At 45.3% G+C, this 26,155-nt stretch overlaps 1 protein-coding gene across 1 annotated transcript; it reads left to right on the forward strand.

The window, feature by feature from the left end:
- Window positions 1–14,023: 14,023 nt before the first annotated feature.
- Window positions 14,024–19,947, forward strand: HHEX (hematopoietically expressed homeobox). The gene is made up of 4 exons (XM_037047363.1): window positions 14,024–14,479; window positions 16,649–16,827; window positions 17,007–17,057; window positions 18,848–19,947. Exons 1-4 carry the CDS (start codon window positions 14,116–14,118, stop codon window positions 19,067–19,069), a joined length of 816 nt encoding a protein of 271 aa, XP_036903258.1. The 5' UTR covers window positions 14,024–14,115; the 3' UTR covers window positions 19,070–19,947.
- Window positions 19,948–26,155: the final 6,208 nt, after the last annotated feature.

A 26,155-nucleotide genomic window follows, 5' to 3' on the forward strand; every position in this document is an offset into this window, starting at 1 on the left:
TATGTAATTCTTATCTTTGTTCCTCTGCACTTAATGTCTTATTTCTCAGGCTGCCCTCAAAATTTTAAATTTGGTTTTTATAACTGAATTAGGGTGTGTTTAGGTTGACAGAGGGCTTTTCTTAATGTCCGTGCTCCACAGTCAGCGTTCAGCCTTTCCTGTGTGCCGGAGCCAGGGAAGGGTGTTTGAGCACAGTCTTGCCCTCCCACCATCCTTGAGTCGTGGGGTTTGCAGTGGGCGGTTGGGGAGGTGTTTCTGCTATTCAGATCCAGCCTTAGTCCTAAGCAGGTCTTGGGGGAGCTGGGCTTTCTCAGTAATCCTGTCCCTTCCCAGGGTGGACAAAGTGTATGTGTGGCAGGTTCTTTGTAGATGTTTCCTACCTTCTTCCTGGGAGTAGAAGCTTTTTGTTTGTTTGTTTTACCTCTATTGCAATCACAATGGTCTTCACCTGTTCCCTGGGAGCTACAAGATTTGCTGCCCTTCACCCTCTGGCTTTTGTCTGTAACAAAGAGGGTCCGGGCAGAGCTTCATGCCTTTCTTGAGGTGGTGGCTGCTCCCTGTTCCAAGCCTGCATCACTGGTGGAGGCTTCCTCTGGGCTCCTGCCCACACTCGTCTTTCTTAGGCACCTGCTAAAGTCTGTGGAGGAGAGCGTGCTAGTGGAGGCAAATTCCCGTAGTGTCGGAAGTCCTTGGGGATTCTGTACTTTCACATTAGGTCACATTAAGCCTTTGGCAACTTTTAAAAATGTTAGCTGAATCTTTACGTGCTTGCATAGTATCTGGTGTCTCATCCTTTCAGGTTCTAGCACAGATCAGCGACTGCGCATCCCTGTTTCTGCTTGGAAGTCCTGTCTTTCCTTAGAGTGCCTGGCTGCTGAGACCTTAATTCTGATGTTAAGAAAAGTTATGATTGTGTAGTTTATCTAGTTTTTTCTCGCTGGAGTGGAAACAATGCTCTTTCCAGCTTTTTACATCCTAGGTGGCAGCAGAATCTGTGTAGTGTCCTCTTAACATTTTCTAACTTGTTAGACAAACAGTGAAATTGTTACAGAACATGCAGGGCCCCCCCAAGGATTTTATACTAATACCGTCAGGGCTCAATTGTCCGTTGCCAATAAGAAAGACATCTCTTAATGCCAGAGATTTGTGAAAAGGAAAGGAAATGTTTATTTAAAGCTATACAGACTTAAAGTAGTGACCTAACATCTTCATTAAAATATCGAAGTCCTGCCCTGTCTGGTGTAGCTCAGTGGATTGAGTGCGGGCCTGCGAACCACACGATCGCAGTTCGATTCCCAGTCAGGGCACATGCCTGGGTTGCAGGCCAGTTCCCAGAAGGGGACTCACGAGAGGCAACCATACCTTGATATTTCTCTCCTTCTCTTCTTCCCTTCCTCTCTAAAGATAAATAAATAAAAAAATCTTAAAAAAAATCAAAGTCCTTTAAGATACCCACAGCTGCACACAGTGCTTCCTTCTTCCCCTGCCCTAATTCAGGATACCATAACTCAGGGAAAGAGCACACATCCATGTTTCCAGGCCGCTGGCACTGTCAGCTGTGTTGCTGTCCAGGCAGGATCTCTAATTAATCCAAAGTCATGTGGCACCTTCTCACGGTCTACTGCAAGAGTTCCTTGTAATTATTTTTCCAGGCAAAGTTTCTCCTGCTTACCAGGCCATGTGGTCAAAGGGAGCACCCTGAAGCCACATGGTCCTCTTCTACCAAAGCTGCAGGGGTCTGCACTCTGGCCAAACCACGTGGTTCTCTTTTTCTGGCAAAGCCAAGAGAGGACCCACACTCTGGCAAAGCTGCATGGATCTCCCTCTAATGGCTGTCATGTCTGGGTTTAAATCTCCGCACCAATCTTCCTCTGTATCCCCATTTAAGACTCCTCCCACAATCAGTTACACCCGCCAGCATTCCTGTGTTATTCCAAGTTTACTGGGCTGCCATCGTGAGTCTGGGCAGGTGTGGCCCCATGTCATGGAGACAATCTTCTCCAAGCTCCCACACAGGCACTGTAACTCGGGGACCTGCCCCCAGTTACATCTTGAGGGGAAGTGACTTCCATCCCCCTGGCTCCAAGCATGGCCACAGCTATTTAACACATCTGAATGAACAGCCAAAGGGTATAGATATGTTAAATGACTATGCCTTGGATTAGCTGCAAGGCTGTGGCTGCACAAAACAGCCCTGCATGTTCCTGCTCCATGTGTCCCTTCCCCCAACTCACACCTGTGGGGAAAGGGGTGAGGACATCTTATATATCTCTCCAATGCTTCCTAGACACCTTGAGTCCTGGACCCCATTCCAAATCCCTTTTTGCCCGCGCCCCCCACTCTTGGCTGCATCCTGTATCAAAACCGATTTCAAGAGAGATTTCCTTTTCAAATGTGTGCCTAGTTTGTTTCTACTCTACCTTTCTTAAACAAAATTGTCATATGTTTACTTACCATTTCTTCTCGCTCTTGCCAGCTAAAAGTCTTTCCCAGTCTTGACAGTCCCTTTCCATGGTCTCCAAGTTACTTCCCCAATGTGTACTTGAAAAAATCTACAAAATAAGAATCTGGTCTGATATCCTGTTAGGTTTAACCTGCACTCCTTCTTGGAAAGCTTTTGTTTGAAGGGAACTTAAGATTTTATTTATTTATTTTTAGAGAGGGGAAAGAGAGGGAGAGAAACATCATTGTGTGGTTGCCTCTTATGCGCCCTTTGTTGGGGACCTGGCCTGCAACCCAGGCATGTGCCCTGACTGGGAATTGAACTGGCGACCCTTTGGTTCAAAGGCCAGCGCTCAATCCACTGAGCCACAGCAGCCAGGGCATGTTTGAAGGGAACTTAAAACCTTGCTTCTATACGTTGGCTTGGCAAATTATCTGATGAAACAAGTGGCCTTTGTTGGCAGGACCATCAGTAGCAGATCTCACTGGGGCCATTTTTGCTCAAAGAAGAAGAGAAAGAAGAGAAACTGATGAAGCCATTTCATAAATATTCTATTAAAACCATTAGTTTAAATGGTCATTGTTTTACTTTCTCACTGAATCATAAATCACTTAGTGGGACAACTCAAAATTAGCATATGAAAAAAATCAAGTTACCCTATTAGAATCACTCTTACCTATAGCTCTTTTTCTTTTTCTTCTTCTTTCTCTTTTTTTCTTTCTACTTTTATTATCATTTGTTTTATGCTGAATTTACTCCCAGGCCTTCAGTTTTTTCTGGGGTATTGTTTCCTTCTGTGCAGCCTCCTCTTCCGGTTTAGAAACCATCTGCTCTTCTTCGGGAAGGATCATCTCAGTGTGGCAGGGAGAACTCATGTGTGGGTTGATCCTCCCATGAGCTGTGTAAATTTTTGCCACATCTTGGGAGTTTTGTTCACCTGGATGTGCTTAATGACCAGAGAATGTACATCTAAACCCTTACGTTTCAGAGAGTACATTACTCTCCGAGTTTTTAAGCATGCGCAGCAAAAATTCAGCACTTTTTGGGCCACCGACCTGTGCCCAGCCCAACCGTTCGGCCTGGGCACACCAGCCAACTCCACCAGTGTAAAGACGGAGTGACACACATTGCTTCTGTAAAGTGACATCCTCCGTGCGCTTGGTGGCTTTGCAAATGTGCAGAACCTTGATGGCCTGGGCAGTTTCACAAACGTTCTTGAAGTGAACGCAAAGATTTGAACCTCTTGATTTGCATGACTTTGTGGCGTTTTCTAGATCAAGTGAATAGTGAACCATTTTCAGAGGTCACCACAGGCTGCTTTCAGGAAGAGCTGGTTTTTCTTTATATCAATAGGAAACCATAAATTGATAACCTAATAATGTTTACTTAAATTTTCTGCAAAGAAAAACAATAGGTCTGTTTTCTGTGCTTTGATGAAAGGGTATCTGTGACATTGAAAATAAATACTGGATAATTAAAATGTAATAAGAACATTTTTAATACATGGAGTTTGAAATAATACTGTGCAATTATATTTTTTCAAAGAAAAGAGAAATAAAATTTCTTTTAAACATGGTGCTAATTGGTTAATAATTGCACATACACTGTATCAATTTATGCATGTACGCATGTGCCTGATCATGTTGGACAGTTTTACTTGTTTATACATTTAGACATAACATAATGACTTGGCTCTTTGTTGTGGAGGCTTCCTGTTTTTCAACTGAGTATTTCAGATCATCCGGCGACAGGTGCACACCCAGGGAATACAACACAGGTACGAGCTTCTTGCTTAAAAACAGCGCTCACACACATGACCATTGCTTAGCCAGTAGCAAGACTTTATGGAGCCACAGAAAGCAGTTTAAGAATCCTATCTGAGATTAGATGCTTGCTTTGCTATTTATTAGCTCTGTGCCTTTGGACAAGTTGTTTAACCTTTATGGTCCTGCTTCCTTATCTGTAAAATGGAGTTATCTGTTAGACTATTAAAATGTAGCAAGCTTCTTCGGTTTCTAGGCTTGGAGGAATTGTAAGGTGGGAAATGATGAGCAGTCATTTTGTAGCTGGTCTTCCAACAACTCCTAGGCTAGAACTCTACGTGTGACAGCCTCCTGCTCTACGTCCATAATCAGTGCTCCTGAAGACCCCAGAAGAGCAGGGTGTCACAGACTCTGGCTCAGTGCCATGAACCACCAAGTGTAGGAGATGCTGCCTTTCATTCTGACCCTTGTCATTTCCACAGCTGCCGCCACCACAATTGCCGCCACCACAGCCACCACCACTGTGACTGCTGCTGTTGTCATTATTCCTTGTCTTCACCCCCTCTGAGAATTCTTAACTATTTTGTTCCAGCCAGATGTTCGCCTTATCACTCAGAAGAACACAATCGACACTTTCTGCCCTAGAAACCCAGAAGCCTCTGTACTCAGGGTTGAGCTTCCAGCCTGCTCTTTCTCCTAGCAGGGAAGGGGTGATTCTCAGTGACTCACTTTTGATGGTGCCCACTTGGTGCTGGAACAATGCTGGGTACTGGTGAATGACACAGGAGACTTACTGCACAGCTCCTGCTCCTCAGAAACAATCAGTCCAATGGTGCCCCCTCTAGTGTTGAGGACTATACCCTACAGTCTCCCAGTCTACCTGGGCACTCATCTGTTTCTGTTTCTCTTTTACGCCACTCCTGCTGCAACCATTGAAGCTCTCTTTCTCCTGAGTCCCCTCTGCCCCCTTTCAGGTATGGCTCTTTGTAGCTTGAGTGACTCGGTGGCTGGAGGTCCCAATAATCAGGATCATAAGCCCAGAGGGAAGAACAAATCAGAAGCATTTTCCCTAAACTGGCAAAGATCTAGAATAATATGGCCCTGCTCCTGTTATAAGTTCTTGGTGTGTTTTTTTTTCCCAGTAGACTTAGCGCAACACTATTTTGATGGTTTATGAAGCTAAAAACATCAGTCAACCAAAAATTGTTTGAGTTTGGGAGGAGAGGTGGGCTAAACAAAGTTCTTTGTACCTTATTGTTTGCTGCCAGGCAAAATTTATTCTATTCCTCTCAAATAGAAAGAAGTTAAGAACATATTGGGTCAGGCCTGGTGCTAAAAATTTTTAAGGCAGTGGCTACATTTAATCTTTATACCTGTATGATATAGGTGAGATTATTAGCCTGGAGTTTTAGGCTAAAATTAAAAAAAAAAACATGGGCTATAAAAATGGAAATCCTTTTCCAAGTTCATTGAGTTAGGAAGGGTCCAAGAAGGCCCACTGGGTAATCCTGCCTTCTGTATCCACGAATATATATGAACAGTATACAAAAAGCCCGAATGCCAAGCAAAGGGAAGATCAGAATATTGTCCAAGTGCCGCCTGGCTCATTGCTACACTCACAACCATTATAACTGCAGAATCTTGAGTGTTGGCTTCATTGAATTTTCTAGCTCTTGAGTAATCACGCCATGTGTTCATTTTAATTAAATTTGCTACAGTCACAACAATAGAAATCAGACAGTCTGGAGTTTGTTTTCAGGATACTTGTTCACTATCATAACAAGGCTCCTTGAGGGCAGGGGCCTTGTCCTATTAATTTTTTCTAGTCCTCGCCCAAGAATATGTTTTTCGATTTTAGAGAGAGAGGAAAGGAGGGAGAGAGAGAGAAACACTGCCTCCCGTGTGCACCCCGACTGGGGATGGAACCCGAAACTTTTTGGTGTACCGGATGATGCTTCAGCCAAGTGAGTCGCCCAGCCAGGGCTGCCCCGTTACTCTGCGCATCCCCTGCAGTATAATAGACTCAGGCAAAAATCTAATCGGAAAAACTCTCTGTAATCAAACAGTCCCCAAACCCAGATGGTGTGCATTTATTCTGAGCGACAGTTACCATTCTATTATCATAAAAGAATTAGGACAGCCTTGTGGTCTCCTTCTCTTGCGGCGTTACTATGGCTGTTGTCATCATCATTGTCATCATCGTGGTTGTCACAGTCATCCCTGCAGCAGCTATCATTTACTGAGTGCTTACTGTATGCCAGTGATTTACCCGCAATAATTCACTTAATCTCAACAACGTTATGAGAGAGACACTGCTACTGCATTCCTTTTGAGGGAACTGGGGTTCAAAATGGTTAGTGAACTAATCAAAGTTCGCAATGAGAAAGGGTGGAGCCAGAATGCAAAGTCATGTTTTTTTGGCTCCGTTCACTCACCCTTTCAACAATATCTATTGAGCCCCTGGTACATGCCAGACACTTTTCAAGAACGGGGTTCAAAATTTTGGAAAGTACTAAAGGGTGCACAGCACAAAGCCATTTCCCACCTCATTCTTGCCCCCACTCCCATGTCTGCACTTGCATCCAGTTCCCTTCTAACCAACCGATGTTATCAGTTTCTTGAGACCCATAACTTCAGGTAGGAATTTCCCTTTTAGGTCAAACCGTGGTATGATTTACACTTCCCACTTCTCCTAATGGTCCCAGACTCTGATGAATTGATTGTGAGTCATTTAGTATTTCAGGCCGGTATCACAGCTGGGGGAAAAATGTGTCCTTGGGAAGCCAGATTATGTTTTATCTGAGATGAGGTCATGGCCAAGCAAGACAGTGAGTTCTTGTGGGCTAACTCACAATGTCTTTACCAGGGTGCCCCCATTTTTTAAGGAGGTGACCATCCAAGCTCTAATTGGTCCCCACACGTCCACCTCTCTCTGTGAACCAAAGCTCTCTCCATGACCCCCCCCCCCCCCCCCCCCCCCCCCCCCCCCCCCCCCCCCCCCNCCCCCCCCCCCCCCCCCGCCAGCCCAGTCTGGCTGAACAGGGCCTTGTGACTTCTTTGGGTTCTGGCAGTAGGACATTTGCTGCCTTTTCCTTTCCTCAGAAAACAATCTCTAGAGTGCTCCTTAGGGTTAAGCGTGGGGAAATTGGTACCCATAAGATCTCAAATGATTTCATGAAAATTAAAAATCAGAACCAGCATCTAGACTGGCTTTCAATTTCCTTCAGACATTTGGTTCCTTGGCAATAAACTTCCTCTTTCTCTCCTTTCCGGGTGGGGTTTAGAAGGACACCCGACTGGCGAACAACCATGCGAACAAAGAAGCGTAGAATCCAAAGAAATGGGTTAGTGGGCCGAGTAGAAGGACACGTAGCCCAGAGAGCCTGAGTCCTGGGTCAGCACTTCTGATACTTTGTCAAGGGCTGTTGCCTAGGAGTCCAGTTGCATATCCACAAATGTGGGTGATGTATCAAAATATCACCTCAGATATTATAATGCTCTGTTAATTATTACACGATACATTCCCAGCTTTCATGTGACATTATTGTATCATTGAGAAAATCATCTAACAACTTTATTGAGATGTAATTCACACCATATAGTTCATCATTTGATGTGTTTTTAAAGGATATTCACAAAGTTGTGTAACCATCACCACAATAACTTTTAGAAAATTTTTATTACTTCAGAAAGAAATGCTACCCATTAGCAGTCAGTCACCTTCCGCTTATGCCCAAGTTCCTTAGCTCTTGGCCACCACTAATCTACTTTCTGTCTCTACAGACTTGTCGCTTTTGGACATTTCATATAAATGCAATCATTGAATATAGTCTATTGTATCTTCCTTCTTTCACTCAGCAAAATGTTTTCAAAGTTCATTCATGCCTCAGTACTTCGTTCCTACTTATTACCAAATAATATTCCATTGCTTGGATGGACCACGTTTTTTTTTTTTTTTTTTTTAAGATTTTATTTATTTATCTTTAGAGGAGAAGGGAAGGAGAGAAGGAGAGAATATCAATGTATGGTTGCCTCTCATGAGTCCCCTGCTGGGAACTGGCCTGCAACCCAGGCATGTGCCCTGACTGGGAATCGAACTGCGATCGTGTGGTTCGCAGGTGTGCGCTCAATCCACTGAGCTGTACCGGCCAGGGCTGGATGGACCACGTTTCCTCCACCCATCAGTTGGTGGACATTTTGGTTGTTTCCACTTTTTGGTTATTAAGAATAATTCTGCCGTCAACATTTGTGGACAAGTCTTAGTGTGGACATGTATTTTCATTTCTTGGGTATGTACACAGGAGTGGAATTACTGGGTCCTATGGTAATTCTATGTTTAACCTTTTCAGGAACTGCCAGATTGTTTTCTGAAGCAACTGCTTTACTCTACATTGCCATAAGCAACGTATGAGAGTTTTAAATTTCCATACCCTTAAACATTTGTCATTTTCTGTTTTTTAAAAAAATTGTTATAAGGTACCCTAGTGAGTATGAAGTGGTACCTTATTGTGGTTTTGATTTGCATTTCTCTGATGGCTAATCATGTTGAACATCATTTTCCTGGGCTTATTAGTCATTTATGTACCATATCTTTTTTGGAGAAATGTCTCTTCAGATCTTTTGCCCAGTTAAAAAATTGGGTTCTCTGTCTTTTTATTATTGAGTTCATCATCACTTTTAAAATTGAGCAAAAAAACTATCATAACATTGCACCCGAAGCTCCATGGTCACTCAAAGTCACACACATTATGGTGCCGTGTAAGGGACGCTGTGGTGTGTAACTTCGGACATCTCTGAAGTGACATCATGGTGACGACAGGCCATGCAGTCCAGGGCTCATTCATGGCACGAATGAAACATGTTTATTGGCTCATATTAGCATTTGTTTAAATTGGTAGAGCCCCACACCTCTGACTAATTAATTACATTTTGTCAAATTAAAAAAAAACGATTTGATATGTGATTAAATAAATGATTTAGTCGTTTCAACAGCTGAAGATAATACAACTTTTAGTGTAAGTAAAAATAGAACCAATTGTTACAGTCCATCGATGCTTTCAAACTATTGCTAATCTGAAGTTTTTCCTCTACATATATTTAATTATTCAAAATAAGTTGCAAAGAATTTACCTAAGTTCCTAGTAGATAAATTAGAGGTGAGAAGCACCTTCTCTTCTGAAAAGTTTGGTCTCTTGCACAATAGCAGTGACTAAAATAAATGGTGCCAAATTTTTGGAGAGAGTCTTGTTTAATTCAGAATATAATTAAAATCTCATGTAGCTTTATTGGTTTTAGTATCCAGCAGAGAAAAAATATTGAAACTCCAAGAGATTTTGAATTAAATAGCTACAACAGTTTTGTTTTATTAGTTCTGACTGTGTGAAAAAAATTATAAGGACAACTTTGGAAAACTCTTGTTCTTTTAGAGCCCCAAATGACTTTTAAAACAATAAAACAAACTATAAAACCTACACAAGTGATATTAAAAATTATGTAGTTCAATAAATGTGACATTCACAAATGTGGTTGTAATTTTTTTTTAACGATAGCAAAATGAACATGGATCTGACGATTGGATTTAGAAGAGGTAGTGTTATATAGCTTAAAAGAATTAAGTGCTACAATTTGCTGGTGAGGATTATGTAGCCAAGTTGGAATGTTATACCAATGCTTTTTAAGATCTCCATCCACTTCACGGGGTCTGTGGCTAAATAAAAGAAAGGGATGATGCTTCCTTTTCCTATACCAGTGATTATTTCCCCGGCAGTTCATATTTATTTTTGAAAGCTTTGTAGAGTTATATCTTTTTGGTGGCTGAGTCACTCACAGAACAAATAATAAACCCATACTATTTTCGAAGGTGGAAAATGAGGGGATTAAATGAACTGTGATAATCTCAAGTACTTACTAGGTGGAAGGGGCAGAAAAACATAAAGACAAGGGAGAAACATTTTGTGAGAAAATAATAATCACAGTTACCTGCTTAGTCCACTGAGGGCCAATCACTGAAGACCCAAACCTAACGTTTGAAGCCACCTTTTGGCTTCAGATAATAACTGTCCTTTCTTTGCCCCCAGATCCTGTGTCTGTCCCTGGTGCACAGAAGTACACGTTCCTTTCATAGTCTCCCAACACCTGCTTGGATTCTCTGTCAGGCCATGGGATGGGAATTTTGACTGGTGAAGTGGGTGCAACACCAGACCAGACCCCAGAGGCACCAATGATCCACACATGGTTCTCAGGGGCAATATGCCATCTGAACTTGTATGCGGATTTAAAAAATAATGCAGATAATTTTTACCTTAAAAAATGAGACAGTACTTTCACTTTTAACATTATTTACCTCTTTATAGACACATACCTGTGTGCATAGTCATGTGTGTGTATTGTACTATTTTAAAGTAAGTTGCAGATATCATAACCCTTCACCCCTAGTTTGCCCGCACCTCTCAAGAATATAAACAGCCCTGACTGGTGTGGCTAAGTCACTGGGCATCATCCAGCAAAGTGAATTCGGTCCCTGGTCCAGGTGAGAGCAAGACACACTAATCAGTGCTTCTTCTCATGCTGATGTTTGTCTCCCTTTCTTTCTCCCTTCCCATCTCTCTAAAAATAAATAAAATCTTACCCCTGGCTGGTGTAGTTCAGTGAATTGAGTGGAGGCTTCGAACCAAAAGGTCGCCAGTTCAATTACCAGTCAGAGCACTTGCCTGGGTTGTGGGCCCGGTCCCTGGTATCAGGCGTGTGAGAGGTAACCACATATTGATATATCTCTCCCTCTCTTTCTCCTTCTCTTCCCCTCTCTCTAAAAATGAGTAAAAGTCCTGGCTAGTGTAGCTCAGTGGATTGAGCGTGGGCCTGTGAACCAAAGGATCGAGGTTCAATTTCCAGTCAGGGCACATGCCTGGACTGCAGGCCAGTTCCCAGCAGGGGACGCATGAGAGGTGACCATACATTGATGTTTCTCTCCCTCTCTCCTTCCCTTCCCCTCTAAATATAAATAAATAAAATATTTAAAAAAAATAAAGAGTAATAGAATCCAAAGAACTTGAGACACTTGGTTATAAACTAAGGGGGGGAGAATAGTGGGGGAGGGAGTGTGTGGGTGGATGGGAATGAAGGGGGGGAATAGAACAACTGTAATGGTATAATCAATAAAATATATTTAAAAAAAATAAAGAGTAAATAATATCTTTAAAAATAAATAAAAATCTTTAAAAACACATTTACCCACAATATCAATATTACTAACACAATGAATATTAATTTAATAATGTCATCTAACACACAATTCATTTTCTGTTTTTGCCTATTATCTCCCAAAATGTCTTTTGTGGATTTTTTCTTTTAAATCCAGGATCCAATGGGGTGATACCATGAGACCTTGTGAAAACCCTCATCCTCAACAATATTTCACACAATGGTTTGGTGATCAATAAATATTCTTTTGTGAATGAATTATTACATTTTCTGATGTTTTCAATCTTGCCACATTCATTAGCTAGCATTCTTTCAGCTTTATCACCCACCATCTCTTCACAGATACTATGAACTGTTATAGTCAATGTGTCATAATCCATAATGTGGTTTTGATGCTTCAGTCACCCCAATTTGGCCAACGGAAGACCTTTCAAGATAGTTCCTGTTTTCTTTTGGGGTTTTGGCATAAGATGCCATCAGCATACCTTGTACTTCTCCTGTCCCAGACTTAGAGAATCAGCCACTTCTTCTAGGAGCTGCTCACACATCCTCATCGTTCAATTCTCCAAATAGTGATGGAGTATACAGTACATTCCCTCTCCAATTCCACCTTTCTTTTCAAAGACATATTAGTATAGCCTCCCAGAGATAGTTTATATAATAGAGCAAAGCCATATTCATACCCTCTCCTAATGTTTTTTAAAGGTTTCATTCATTTTTAGAGAGAGGGGAAGGGAGAGAGAAAGCAAGGAAGACAAATATCCACGTACCAGAGAAATATTGATGAGTTGCCTCTCACACGCCCCCAGCTGGGGACCTGGCTGGCGACCCAGGCATGTGGCCTGACTGGGAATCAAATCACTTTGTCTGCAGGCCAGCACTCAATCCGCTGCGCCACACCAGCCAGGGTTCCCTCTCCCAATATTTTAATGCCAACATTTTCGCTTGATAGCATGTTATGCACCACGCCAATGATAGCATATTATGCACCACGTGTTTGTCCACACCTGTAGTTCTTGTCTTTTCTCAGATTCTGAAAGATGTCTATAACCCCACCCCCAAAATATTAAGAACCTCTAGGCTGGCTAAATCTTAAATATTTGTTTCAGTTGAGAAATGCTCAGGGAGGGTGATGACCACGGTTGCACTGGCAACACTCACATGCAATTCCCCTGACTTGGACTCTTCGTCCCGCTCCAGGCTCATTCTTCAAACCTCACTTCCTTGGGGAACCCTTCCTGTTCCTACACATGCCCCCTTCCCCAACTAGCTGATGTCCCCTCGTTATGAGGTTTTATTTAGATCATTCGGTACTTCTACTTTACGGCACATACGCAAGTCACTGTATCAAAATTTGTTTCCTGCTTCGGTGAGGACAGGAACTACATCTGTCTCGTTCACGGCTGGCACACCGTAGTTATTCAACCAAAGTACGCGAGTGACACTCGAACTCGCTCCGTCTGGCTTCCAGGCCGCACTTCTTCCTACTGCGGTCCCGCTGCACTTGGAGAAATAGTTCCAAGATGTAAATTAAAAAATCTCAATAGAAAAAGCTGGGGTAGAAAATGAAGGAAAAAGCCTTCATTTCTAGGATCAACGGAGGACCTTAACTGAACTGCTCACCGCGAGGTGTGACGACCGCAGGAGGGCGTCAATCAAGAAAATGCCCCCTTGCCCCAAAGGCGAGTGGAGCCGCACAGAGCGAAGCCGCGCCGGGGAGCGGCACAGCTTCAACAGAAAACACGTGCAAAACGGAAAAGCGGGGCTGCACGCAGCTGCGACCCCATGAACCCGGGGAGCAGGGACGTGGAGCGGCCCCCATTGGGTCGGAGAACGCAGTTTCTGCCTGGAGCCACAGCAACCAGGCTTTCCCTTGATTCCCACCCCAAGGGGCTTCTGCCTTCTCCCGGGTAGGTGACAGAGTCCGGGGCCGCACAAAATGAAACGGGCTGGAGCGGCCATGGCTCCGGAGCACCTTAAGTCTAGTCGTCCTGACTCCACCAGGACGTGGCTGAGGAACGGAGATCCCTCTCCTCGGAGCTCCCGGAGAAGCCCAGGGCACTCACTCCCGCTCAGAGTTCGGGAGACGCCCGGGGCAACAGCTAGTGCCGCCGCTGGTCCGGGGAGCGCGCCGCCCGGGGAGGCTACTCTCAGGCCAGCGAAGGCACGGCCCGCCACTGGCCTCCACCGGCCTCCACCCTGGCCAGGCCCGAGTCCAGCTACCCCTCTCCCGGGGCCGGATGCCGCCACCCTGGGCTGGGGCCTGGATCGGTGCCCCCGAGTTTCGGCGGAGATGCCTCCCGGCTGGGCTAAGACTGCTCCAGTCCGCGTTCCCGGAAGCCGTTTCCCAGAGTCCCGTCTCCCGGCGGACGCGGTCCTGGGCTTTCTTCGAGGACGTCCCGGGCCAGGGTGCCGTGAACCCAGAGCGACGACGGCCGGGCACCCGGGCTCAGGACTCTCGGAGCCTGGGAGCCAGCGCGTCCCGGGGGCGGAGAGCTCGGCCCGCGGGGGCGGGCCAAGGCTGGGGGAGGGAGGTGGCTCCCGGGGCTCCGCGCTATTGGCCGCAGGGCCCGGCGGCAGGAAGGGGCCAGAGAGCGCGGCCCCACCCCGCGGCCAGCAGAGCCTATCGCCGGGGGCGCGGAGCGCGGATAAATGTAGCGCCGCGGCGCGGGCCGGTAGCTCTCCGACGGGCCGGAGCGCAGCGCAGCCATGCAGTACCCGCACCCGGGGCAGGCAGCGGCGGGCGCCGTGGGGGTGCCGCTGTACGCGCCCACGCCGCTCCTGCAGCCCGCGCACCCGACGCCCTTCTACATCGAGGACATCCTGGGCCGCGGGCCCGCCGCGCCCACTCCCACTCCCACGCTGCCGTCCCCCAACTCCTCTTTCACCAGCCTCGTGTCCTCCTACCGGACCCCGGTGTACGAGCCCACGCCGATCCACCCCGCCTTCTCGCACCACTCCGCTGCCGCGCTGGCCGCCGCCTACGGACCCGGCGGTTTCGGGGGCCCTCTGTACCCCTTTCCGCGGACGGTGAACGACTACACGCACGCCCTACTCCGCCACGACCCCCTGGGTAAGGCGGCTGGGGTCATGGCGGGGCCGAGCGGAGGCGGCGGCGAGGAAGGCGCCACTCGGCAGGTGGCTGCGCCCAGGAGGCGGCGGGGGCGGCGGGGTAGGCAATAGAAAGTTGTGGCAAAAGCGATTGAGAAGCGGCTTCTGTGCGCGCGCGGAGCCGGGAGACGCGGCCACCGGCGGCGCGCGGGCCGAGTGACCGCACCATGACTCAGATTGGTTTTCCTGAACCTTGCAGGCGTCGGGGCGCTCGGGCCGCGGCGAAACCACGGGTGCTGCCGCCGGGGCTGGCAGCCGAAGGCAGTTCTGGGGCGCGCGTGTCGTCCTGGGTGGGGTCCCCTTAGCTGGAGGGACCGGGAAGGGAGTGCCAAGGAGCCCGAGTCGGCCCCTGCGGGGCAGGGATCGTTGCCGGGCCCGGGTGGTTACGGGGCTGGACCTGGTTCAACAAGCTTGTGCAGTGAAAGAGCCTGACCCTTTCCGTTCATACAGGAAATCTTGAGTTCTCGATAGGAGTAAATCTGGTTTCAGAAGCTGTTAAGTGTTTTCCTGGCTGCGTGAAGCAGACCCTTCCCCCGGAGTAGTGCACGCTGCTGATTATTTTATCGACATCCTCAATACAGACAAATTCAGGAAACACTCGACTTCTGATAGCCGGGATCCGTTTTTCTGATATTGTTCATTTCCTCTGTGTGGGATGTGACTTTATGGCAGCTAAAATAACCAGTTGCTTCCTTTTTTTTTTTTTTTGAGGCTGTTTTGCACTAGCCTGAAGCCTGACGTAAGCAAAATCTCGAAAAAAAAAAAAACAATGCCAGCTTTCAAAGTGTTTAGGCGCAGGCCTGCAGATCGACGGTCGTACGGACTGTCGGACACGTCTTTGGAGTAGGAAGGGCAGCGCAGACACCTCAGGCATATAGAATAGGTCGGGCTTGTTCTCGGTTTCTCGGTGCGCAGCCTAGGACATAAGGCGTCCGTGATACAAGCTGGGGTGACCGTTGGCGCCTGCGGTATCTGAAGCCCTGGGGTAAATAATGAAACGGGTCTCCTTGCCTTGGGCCCCCAGGGTTTTAAATCTCCTCTTTGTTATAGGCAGCTTCTGCAGAGACCCTGCAGACACCTACCATTTTAATTAATTAACAGTTAATATCGTTACAGTGGTGCGGCCTCTAGCGTAGTTCCTCACTTTCTCATTGTGGGAGAGATGGGGATGGAGGATTATATTTTAGTTCTCTTTTTTTAAAAAGTTATTATGTTATACATTTGATTCCAGCCTCTAGGGTTTGGTGCTGCGGCCCCGGAGTGGCTCTGTTATCCTGCTGGGGCCAGAGCGGGACGCTCAGCTGGCCGGGCCTCGGGCGAACGTTTTCACTCAGTGGCCCTGGGTTTCCTTGGGTTACTGCTGGGACTTCGCAGGAGGAAGCAAAGGGTTTTTCGAGATAGACCAACAGGAAACACATTGACGGAAGTGTTGCCAGAGCCCACGGGGTGGCTTTAACTGGCCGCCCCCGCGGGCCGGGTGTGAAATCAGAGGAGGCCGCTGCGACCTGCATCCAGGATTGGAAGCTCCACGCGCGGCCTAAAGCTGGAGCCGGGCTCTAGGGCTTCCCGCAGCACCCTGGCCCGTGGTGCCCTGGTGAGGCTCCCGCCATCGGCCTCTGGCCACAAACTGCCTTTGGTCCTGTAACGGCCTCACTCCTCCCCAACAGGCTATTTGGAAAGTGCGGTTCACCAAGGGAGAGGACCTAGGGGTGCAAAAAGTTGTAGCTAAATTTGAGAGCGACTGGTTAAAGAGGGTCAATCTATAACGGGCTTGAGTTTATAGATTCTTTTAGGGGGTCAAAAATTTGTTTTCGGGGGAATAAAAAGATCTGTTGGTACCTAGCTGTGGGTATGATGGTTGTGTGTATGTTTCTGTGATTGTCCAAGGTGGTCTCTGTGCATATGCAGTGTAGGTGTGTGACTTTGGTTGTTTCTGTGTCCCTGGGTATGTATGTGTATTGGCGGCGGTATGTTGAGTCCATGTGTTAGTGAGTGTATATGAACATACCTGGTTGGGTGTTTCTCCGGAGTCTCCCTACCACCTCTGTCACCCCCAGGGCCGGTGGGTCTTGGGTTGCAGGCTGCTCTAGGGCCATCACTAATCACCCCACACCACTCTCGCTGCCTGCAGGCAAACCGCTGCTCTGGAGCCCTTTCTTGCAGAGGCCTCTGCATAAAAGGAAAGGAGGCCAGGTGAGGTTCTCCAACGATCAGACAATCGAGCTAGAGAAGAAATTTGAGACCCAGAAATACCTCTCCCCGCCTGAGAGGAAGCGTCTAGCCAAGATGTTGCAGCTCAGCGAAAGACAGGTGAGCACGCCTGGGGCCTGGGAAGGGCTCCTGGGGGCAGGCATCACAGGGCAGAAGAGAGACTTGGAGCCACTGTGTGCTCCTACTTGATGGTCTGCTCTACGGCCTGGGACCTCCCTCCTCCCCACCATCCCTTGAGATTTTGGGATGGTGGCAAGTTTTCTTTCTTTTTTCTGTAGGTCAAAACCTGGTTTCAGAATCGACGTGCTAAATGGCGAAGACTAAAACAGGTATGGACATGGTTCCGTTTCTATGGAAATAAATATTTTTATCAGGTTATCTCAATGCAAGGCCTGTTATAGGTTGTATGCAAAAGTCATTTGAGGGCCTATTTAACCTCTTCACCTTGATTAAAAAGGCAAATAGTCTTGCTGAGATGCAGGATGAGTTGCTCAGGTGGCAGTAATGCTAAAAGCACCTAATGCAGTTCCTATATCAATTATGCTGGGTTTTCACACACTGGCTAGTAAAACTCCCGGCTAATTGTTTTATAAACCCCATATGTTGTTTATCTAATTAACGCAGGAAAGATAAAGTAATTGACAGTAAATGACTTAAGCAGTTATCTTTGGGAGAAAATTGTTTCTTTTATTTACACAGCCATAATAAAACCAGGCAGAGCTCAAGGGTAAATATAAGGAAATAAACACCTTTAAGTCTTGTTTGCCCTGTTTTTTAGAAGAATTAAATATTAAAGAGTTTAAAATTATTTTCTATGCGATGCTGGCTCTTAAAATGAATATAAAATCATGTAAGAGACTATCCAAGCCTGTCTGAAAAGTAGCTTAAACTTTCTAACAGTCTTTCTTCCAATGACCTTGTTATGCAATACGTGATCACAAAAAGTAAAGGCTAATTCAGTTTTTAAAGGCACTCTATTAAGTTAAGGCTAAAGATTTGTTTATGATGTCTTAATCTGGATGTCTTCTTCAAAATACTCTGATGATTGATGAATTGTTCATTTGCCTGTGTATGCATAGTTTATAGTAAAGAAAGTATTTTTGAAATAGTACTATGAAGGAGGGAATTGAAAGTAGTGTGCTTTTTTAATAATAGCGATCATAAAACATTTCATTAAACCCAAGATAGTGTCACAAAGACCTCTTTGAAGCAGAAAATAAAATTCTCATAATTTTATTATTTTGACGTGATTAAAAATATTCAGCTTCCCTCTCAATTTCTGACCCTGTGCATATATATGTTACATAGTTGGAAGCCTGGTGAATCTATTCTGTAGTCTTGCTAAAAAAAAAACCCTTATAATGTTTCTATGTAGTGTTTATGTCCATTTTAGACAAACACAGGATTAAAACTTCATCAACTCATTTATTTCTTGGTCAAAAGTGTGGCTGCAGTTTACCAGGGACTTTAAAAATAAAGGTACCTATGTAACATGAGAATATTTTCCAGAAATTTTCCCCAGATTTTAATTAAGTTGTAGTTGTTTCTCTTTTCAGTTGGCAACATTCTTCCAGTTCTGCATTATGTATTTGCCATGATTCTATAACCTGTTACACATACTTTTTTGTTTGTATGTTTATACACATACTTCAGAAAATGGATGACATTGATTCCATCTATTAATTTTGAAACTTTATCCTTAATCACTATTTAGCATCCATTTAAAAAATGCCTAGAAGATTCTGTTAATTGGCAAAGTCTCACTGTTTGAAGAATGATGGTAATGTGTATCCAGTGATCTGATTTCTTTTCTCCCCTAAACTCTTAAGAATCTTGAGATGGTGGGTTTGGGCTGGAATTAGTATTCACTTGACATAATACATTAGAGTTGTGTTTGTAGTTGGTTCTTATATGGCAAGCGTATAATCTTTCTCTGATATGAAAAGAACTTCTTCCACAGTGAGGGGAAAAAGTATGCATTATGTATGTAAAGATTACCGCTAAAAGCAATTGATAAAAATTAAAAAGACAGTAGAGGGTGAAAAGACATTTTGATTTCTGTCTCACCACCTCCGTGTTTCACGATCTACCAATACCCATGTTCATCCTCTTCATTAAGGAGAACCCTCAAAGCAGTAAGAAGGAAGAACTGGAAAGTCTGGACGATCCCTGCGACCAGAGGCAAGACCTGCCCAGTGAGCCGAATAATAAAGGTGCTCTGGATAGCTCTCAGTGTTCGCCTTCCCCCGCTTCCCAGGAAGACCTCGACTCGGAGATTTCCGAGGATTCGGATCAAGAAGTGGACATCGAGGGCGATAAAGGTTATTTTAATGCTGGATGATGATCACCGACGTTGGCACGTTCGGGAAGCCAGACCTGGGAAATCTTTCCAACAGAAAAGTCTCTCACAGACAACTGGAAAACCATAGGAAAAAGGGAATCAATTTTCAGGTGTTCTGGAAACCTAAAATAGTTGGTGCACTAGCTAACTAACAAACACATCGAAACCTTAATTTTGACTTGAGGAATAGTTTATACATTGACTTTAGATTGTACGACAAGGGGACCTTTCACTGATTAAATTTACCCCTTCCTAAAGAAGTAAAGATTTTTTTCTATTTATAAAAAGTAATTTTGAACTTTTTTGGTTACATTTTTAAATTATAACTTTAAAGAACTTGGTAGGATCTTCTTGAATACCTTTTCTACAATCTTCATCTCACTTAATTGAAAACTAAAAGGTACCCCCAAATCCAGAGGTGTGCCTTGGATAGAGAGCACACATTTCAGGCAGCCTTGGAATATTTTGAAAGGAAACATTCTTTAGTTTTGTATTACATTCTTATACCGCTGCCTTAAATCCATAAAGCAGCTCACAGCTAGTCTCCAGGATGAATGTGTGCCTTTTGTTAGAGAGATACAGCCAATAGTCTTAAAGCCTGTTTTGTGCTATCACCCACTACCTTACCTGTTTGACTAAGGTGTTAAGGGTAGTACTGCCCAATTCAAGCAAACAAACTGACTCAGTAATTAAAATTAAGCACAAATGAACTGGGAAGTAGCTTGTAGATACTGTGTTTTATACCAAACTGTATATATATATATAATGTGTATATATATAATTGTTTACTGTAAAAAAACAGCTGAAATGGTGTTCTGTTTTGTTTTTTAAATGAGTAACCTGTCTATAAAATAAATCTGTCGGTGGACCGACTGACATGGTCAGACCTCTCGTTCTTTGATTAGAAGAAACCCACACCTCTTTTTACACTTGCCTTTTGAGTGCCTGGCGTTGGTGCTGGGCCCCAAGCCACCAGTGCTGGGGCTCCTGTAGCAGGGAGCACCCCCCAGTGCGATTCTGTGCCAGCGTGGATCGGTGCCGCGGCCAGCAGGTGGGAACCTGGAAGGCAGGTTTGGACCTTTTCCTGGGTGTTTGCCATGTGCTGGGTGTGTGTTGCATGTGGGGCTGCGGGGAAGGCTCCCGTGCTCCCAGACCTGCAGTCGGGCAGGTTGGAGGAGCGGCCTGGCACCCCAGGCGGTGGGAAGGGCTGTGGAAGCGCGGCTGCCGGAGTCCCATCAGTTCGCATCGGCTGCCGGGCTGGACCTCGCGCTGTCCTTGACCAGCGTGAGTCAACACTGCGTCATCCCCTGCCTGCCAAGCTGGGTTGGGGGGTTTGCTGACCGGGGTAGGGGGCGGGTGGACCAGCTGGGAGGAGTGGGCGGTAGTTTGTGCTAAGACAGTAGTTCTGATGCTTCAGGGAACTTCGAAATCACCTGCAGAGCTTGCTGGAACTCCTTGCCAGGCTGGCCTGGGCTGGGGCCACTGCCCCGGCGTGGCCCCAGAGTTTCTGTTTTGGTAGGGCTGAGGTAGGACCGGGAATTTGCATTTCTAACAAGTGTCCAGGTGGCTTTGAAGTTCCTGGGACCCAGCTTTAAGAACCACTGTTCCATGTGGGCCGGAATTCCCCCCTCATACCTCCCTCACCAGCTTAGAGGGAGGAAGAGGGAAGTGGGGCCTGTCCAAGGTGGTGGGAGCCAGAGTTGGATGGTTGAGGGAGGGAGCAGCTCAGGAAGTGGCGTTTCGAGGAATAATGAAAGTGTTGAGGGTGGGCGAGAGGCTGTGAGCTGAAGTTTCTGACTGGCCCAGGTGTTACTCTTCTGCGTCTAGCTGCTTGCCTAGCTGAGCCATCAGCTCCCTGATGGTCCAGGAAAATGACAAGAGAGATCTGTAAGTGGAGAAGCCCAGAAATCTTTCCCTTTAACCTGTGCCTCCATGGAGCTGGGTGCCTCCTGGCAGAGGTCCCATGAAAGTGTCCGACCAGGGCTGTGGCTCCCGGGACATGGGCCCTCAGGTGAAGACAGAATGAAAAAGTCATTGCTCTTAGGGGGTGGTCACATCCTGCCTCCTTGGAATAGCCTGGAATTGCCTGTGAATTTAGATTGTATTGGGTCCTTAGGCGGAAAGCTGTGCAGAGGTCTGGAAGTGTACAGATTTGAGTTGAAATTTTAGTTCTTGGCCTCATTCTCTCATCTGTAGAACATGGTCTAGTTGATTTATACGGCCCTTTCCAGCCCCCCAATCCCCAGCTCAGTTCAAGCTCTTTATTGTTTCTTCTGTTCTCTGTGTCTCCTCAGTGTTGGAGCCCAAAGCAGACTTCTAGTGGGATGGTCTCCTTTCTCATCAGGTGCAGCCTGCAAGCTCCCTGACCCTGCCTGACAGGTTACATCAGAGTTTCAAAGGTCGTAATCAGTCTCCTTTGAAAAGGGGACTGTCTGTATCAGAGTGGAGAGAATGGGAGGCTTGTGGGCCTAATATTGAATTAAAGCAATCCTGAAATCAGTGTGTGTGTGTGTGTGTGTGTGTGTGTTCTGCTCCTGGAGATAACCTCTGGTTAATGTTTATTCTTGAGAATAACTGTATCATGACTATCAAGCAGAAAAATAACAGGCTTATGTATTAATGGACACTAGAAAAGTCGAGGGGTGAAATCTTATTGTAGAGTAGACAATCCCTGAAACCAGGCAGTTTTCCAAGTTGAAGATATTCCTAACTCTCTTCAAGTTGCTCATGTTCTGAACCTAAACATGTCCTTAAGAATCAAGAGCATGTTAACTGAAGGAGGTACTGTGTTCTCAGGACACAGGTTGGCATGAACTGTTTTCTGAAGTGCCCTGTTGCAGATTGGCAGTGAATACTTACAAACTCTTGCTACAATCCAGGCATTTTTCATTTGTTTGTCCTTTGGCTATTTCACGTTGAAGCAGCATGTATGACCTTTATAGCACAACTCCTGTCTTGTTTTTAACTCTTTTTATCAGGAGATTCAACTTGAAAACGGTTATCATTTAGCAGAAAGACAAACAGAAAAGCACATTTTTGTAAGCAAAACGTTAATGATTGGAAGAATTGCCCTAATTTCACCATGACAGTGTGTGATTAATCCTCTGGGTCATGTACTTATATTTTAAGTTATCCAGTTCGTTGGTCTTTGATATTCAGAACCCTTTCTAACTTAATAGGATATTGATTTTGTTAGATGATGTACTTTGACTCTTTACACAACACCATTTTTAGAGCTGACTAGCCTGTTGTGTAGTATTTTATTTAGAGATCTATTGCATAAGGTTTCTTTTTCTTAGTTTTTATGGTTTTCTCAGGGTGAAAGCTGATAAGACATCTTGTGGGAAAAGAGGAAACTATCTCTGATAGTGAAAGTACTTACTCTCTTTCAACATTTCTGACAACCCTGTTTTTTATGTGTGTGACTGTGGTTTCTTTGCTGTGAATATTCATTTTAGTTAATGGGGACAGGGCAGGAATTCAAAAAAAATGTATTTGGACTTGGGGAGGGAAATGCATTTAGCTGGGGACAGACTATACTTACCAAAATTCCCATTCCAGTTTTACTGCTTTGTAGAAGATGACACAGACTGAAACACTCACCTTTATGATTGTTCTTTAAAATCTGATAATGACCCTTTAAATCCATGATTGGAGGTGATGTTTATGTGACAACTGGCAACATGGGACAGAATGTGGAAAACCAATCAATCACCTAGGATGCTTCTAAATGGCTAGGAGTTTGGTATCTTGTAGCAAATAAAAGTCTTTGTAATGGAAGTTTTTAAAAAAGACTTTTAAATTTGATTTTAGAGGGAGAGAGAAAGAGAAACATCAATTTGCTCTTCTACTTAACTTATGTATTCATTCGTTGATTCTTGTATGTGCCTTGACTGTGGATCCACCCTGCGACCAACCTTGGTGACCTGGGGGCCGTGCTCTAAGCCCCTGAGCTCCCCAGCCGGGTAAACAAAAATAATCTTAACATTTACTTTTCTTCCCTTTGGGTTTTATGATATTTCAGCTAGATTCTGTACTTGTCTAACCTAATTTTGTCCCTTGATACACTTTTTTGGTATTGTTGAATTCAAATGAGAAGCATTTTGGAGATTCCTTCCACTCACCCACATGTCTAGGTCCAGGGTCTACAGCACAGGATTACCCCTTCAGATGGGGCTGTGGGGAACCCTACCTCAGGAATTACACCTTTGTGGGTAAGAGCAGGGCTGAAGGAAAGCAAAGCAGTCCCTACACCTCCCTTGCTGGTCAGGGGCTTTAGGAAACATGAATTCTCAGTGTCATCTCCGTTTCTCAGTTCCTCGGAGAGGTGGGCGGCTCATCTGAAAAGAGGCATCAATACCTGGCACACAGTAGGCACCAAGGGTTAGCCAGAGAAGCCAGAAAGGCCCCACAGTTTAATCTACAGTTGCAGGTGGGGAGTCCTCCTCAGTCAGATGTACACAAATCTCCCCAGACAATAGAGAGGGCTGTGGGGAGGAGACCTTGGAACTGGCGAAGGCATTTCCTGTCTGCAGAGAATCTTGACTTTGGAGTATCCGGTGGTCACCATGAAGTTTTCAAGGTGGCTGAAGCCTATCCTGTGTAGCTACTTTAAAAAAAAAAAAAGAAAATAGTTACTGCCAATTTCAAGTGATTTTCCAGATGAAAGCCAACAAGACAACCGCTCACTTCAAAAACAATTTTAAGGCTGTTTTTTAACCATTTGAGTCTTTTCTAATTTGGAAGGTGAGTTTGGTAGCATGCAAAAATCTTAAATATTAAAAAAAATCGAATCACTTTCTAAAAACTACTATGAGAGAGGGTTAAAGATAAACCCCACCCCCATTCAGAGATACTTGCTGGAGGAGAAATGCCAGTCAAGTTAGTCTCCATGAATCTTGTGTATTATTTTTTATAGTTGAATTATGCCCTTCATCCTTCCTCACCCCTCCCCTTCTTTTTATTCATCTCCCCTCTCCTCTCCCATCTCAGGATTCTTCTCCTCATTCAGTTTATTTCCCCTTTAAAAATAGAAAATGACCAGTTTGAACTCTCCAGACAACACAATTAGGGCCAAGATTTTCTTCAAATACATAGAAACTTTCCATTTCCAGGTCACAATTTTAAGTTTGGGGGGAAGGTTGTCGGAATCCTAATATGCTGCCCCCAGCCCTCCAAGGGCAGTGTCAGTGCTAGCTGAGGAGTAACGATACTTGTCCGCTTAAGGGTTGAGCCCTTGCGAGGGCTGGAGTGTGGCGAGCTGACCGGATGCTGCAGTCAGATGCAGGCGCTTGCCCCTGCAGAGCTTCCAGAGGCCCTTCCTGCAGAGAAAGGGAGTGGTCTGCTGGTCCAGGGAGAGCACCGATGGTGTTCATAGACCTGGAGGTGAAAGAGGGCAGGGGATAAATATAACTAGAATCTCCAGAGGTTTTTGCATTTCAGAATTTGAAGAAAGGGTTATGACTGCTATTCTCCTTTATCCACACAGACGTCTGCTTCAGCATCTGGAGCTCCTTTTGTGTGAAGTTTTCTTCCCCCAGCTGACCTCTCGGCTGGCTCCCTCACTTTCCACTTCCCGAAGGCGTGGCCTTCCCTAGCCATCCTATTGAAAATCACAGTCCGCCCTCCTCCCCCCGTTTCCCTCCCTCAATTTACTTTCCTTTATGACAACTGGGTATAATATTTTTACTTATTGATTACTTATCTCTCCTCATTGAAATGTTAACGCCATGCGGGTAGGGATTTTTGTCTGTTTTGTCTGCTGCTGTCCGTATCTCCAGGCTGACGCATAATAGGTGCGCCATGAGTATGTGTTAACTGCGTGCATGAATGAATGAATGTATATTGAGCACTTAATGTATATTAAATATTATAAAAATCCTTCACATACTTCATATTACTTAATTCTCCTTATGACCCGATGAGGTAGATACTGCCATCAGCCTCATTTCCAGATAAGGAAACCGTCACTGAGAAGTTGAGCCCTAGACCTCAATGACTACAGCAGCTCATGTTGTACCGTGAACTTCCCGATTTGGCCTGCTGTGCCCTTGAGGAGGTATCGTGCCAGGTCTAATTCTAGCTATGAGAAGAGAGTCGAGGGCTTTTGTTCATTTCATGCCATTCCCCCCCCCCCTAAATTCAAGTCTAGCATTAAATCTGGAAGGGATTACAACATAATATAGGGGATATTCAGTTTCTGTGTATGCAGCTCTTTAATCTACTGCCCCAGGAAACTAATAAATGGACCGCATTATTTCCAGTTTTCTGGGGAAATGAGCATTAAAAAATATGCTTTATATCTTTCAAAGTGTTAAAAAAAAAGTCTGCGTCTGGTCCATGGTATTTGGTGTTTCTATTATATAAACGAGTGTATTTTTTCTTCGTCTGACCCATCAATGCATGTTCCTCAGGGCCTGTGAACGTTCAGCCATGCAATGGCTTGCTCTGGAGTTCCTGGCATCTAGCGCGTGTTTGGCATGCAGTAAACTTTTAATAAATACTGCGCTACAGACTGAAAGTGAAAACCATGTGCCCTCCCCAGCACAGAGGAGAGACACTTGCCTCCCTCTCTCCGCCTTACAGCGTCATTCTATTTCCTATCTTGCGGCCCCCAGAAGCAGAGCTGCCCTGGAGGGCTCCAGGACCCCGGGGGATGGTGGACCAGGAGTCGCAAGTGCAGGACAGGGAGTCTGCCGGGCTGGGGCATGGGTGTGGTGGGACGCGTTTAGGTCTACTGAAGCCTACAACCACTGAAAAATGTTCCTACCCCTTTTTTTACTGACATGAATTTTAAGAGGAAGTGCTTCTGTGGGTTTATATTGGTCATCTTTCCTTTTAGATTTGGCAATTTCATTCCATTTCCAATTCACACTTCTCAATTTCGATCGAGAGTGTTATTTACCTAGTTTACTGAAAAATGACCGCATTTGGGGCAGCCTGTTATTACTACTATTTTTATCAGCATCTTCCATGTAGCAAATGGAAGCAGGAAACCCAGATATTTGAAAATGATTTCTGGAAGTACCTCATGGGTTGCAAAGAAACAAATGTAAGCAGAGCATAACATACGTTTGCTTCACACTG

Source organism: Sturnira hondurensis, unplaced genomic scaffold (assembly GCF_014824575.4).
Source record: "Sturnira hondurensis isolate 20B ecotype Veracruz unplaced genomic scaffold, ASM1482457v3 Scaffold0005563, whole genome shotgun sequence".
Classification (NCBI taxonomy): Eukaryota; Metazoa; Chordata; class Mammalia; order Chiroptera; family Phyllostomidae; genus Sturnira; species Sturnira hondurensis.

Excerpts from the sequence above, each read along its gene's own strand:
- HHEX (XM_037047363.1), top strand. The coding sequence starts at position 14,116 with ATGCAGTACCCGCACCCGGGGCAGGCAGCGGCGGGCGCCGTGGGGGTG. Across the intron at positions 14,480-16,648 it reads ACTCCGCCACGACCCCCTGG|GCAAACCGCTGCTCTGGAGC; the intron begins GTAAGGCGGCTG and ends CGCTGCCTGCAG. Across the intron at positions 16,828-17,006 it reads TGCAGCTCAGCGAAAGACAG|GTCAAAACCTGGTTTCAGAA; the intron begins GTGAGCACGCCT and ends TTTTTTCTGTAG.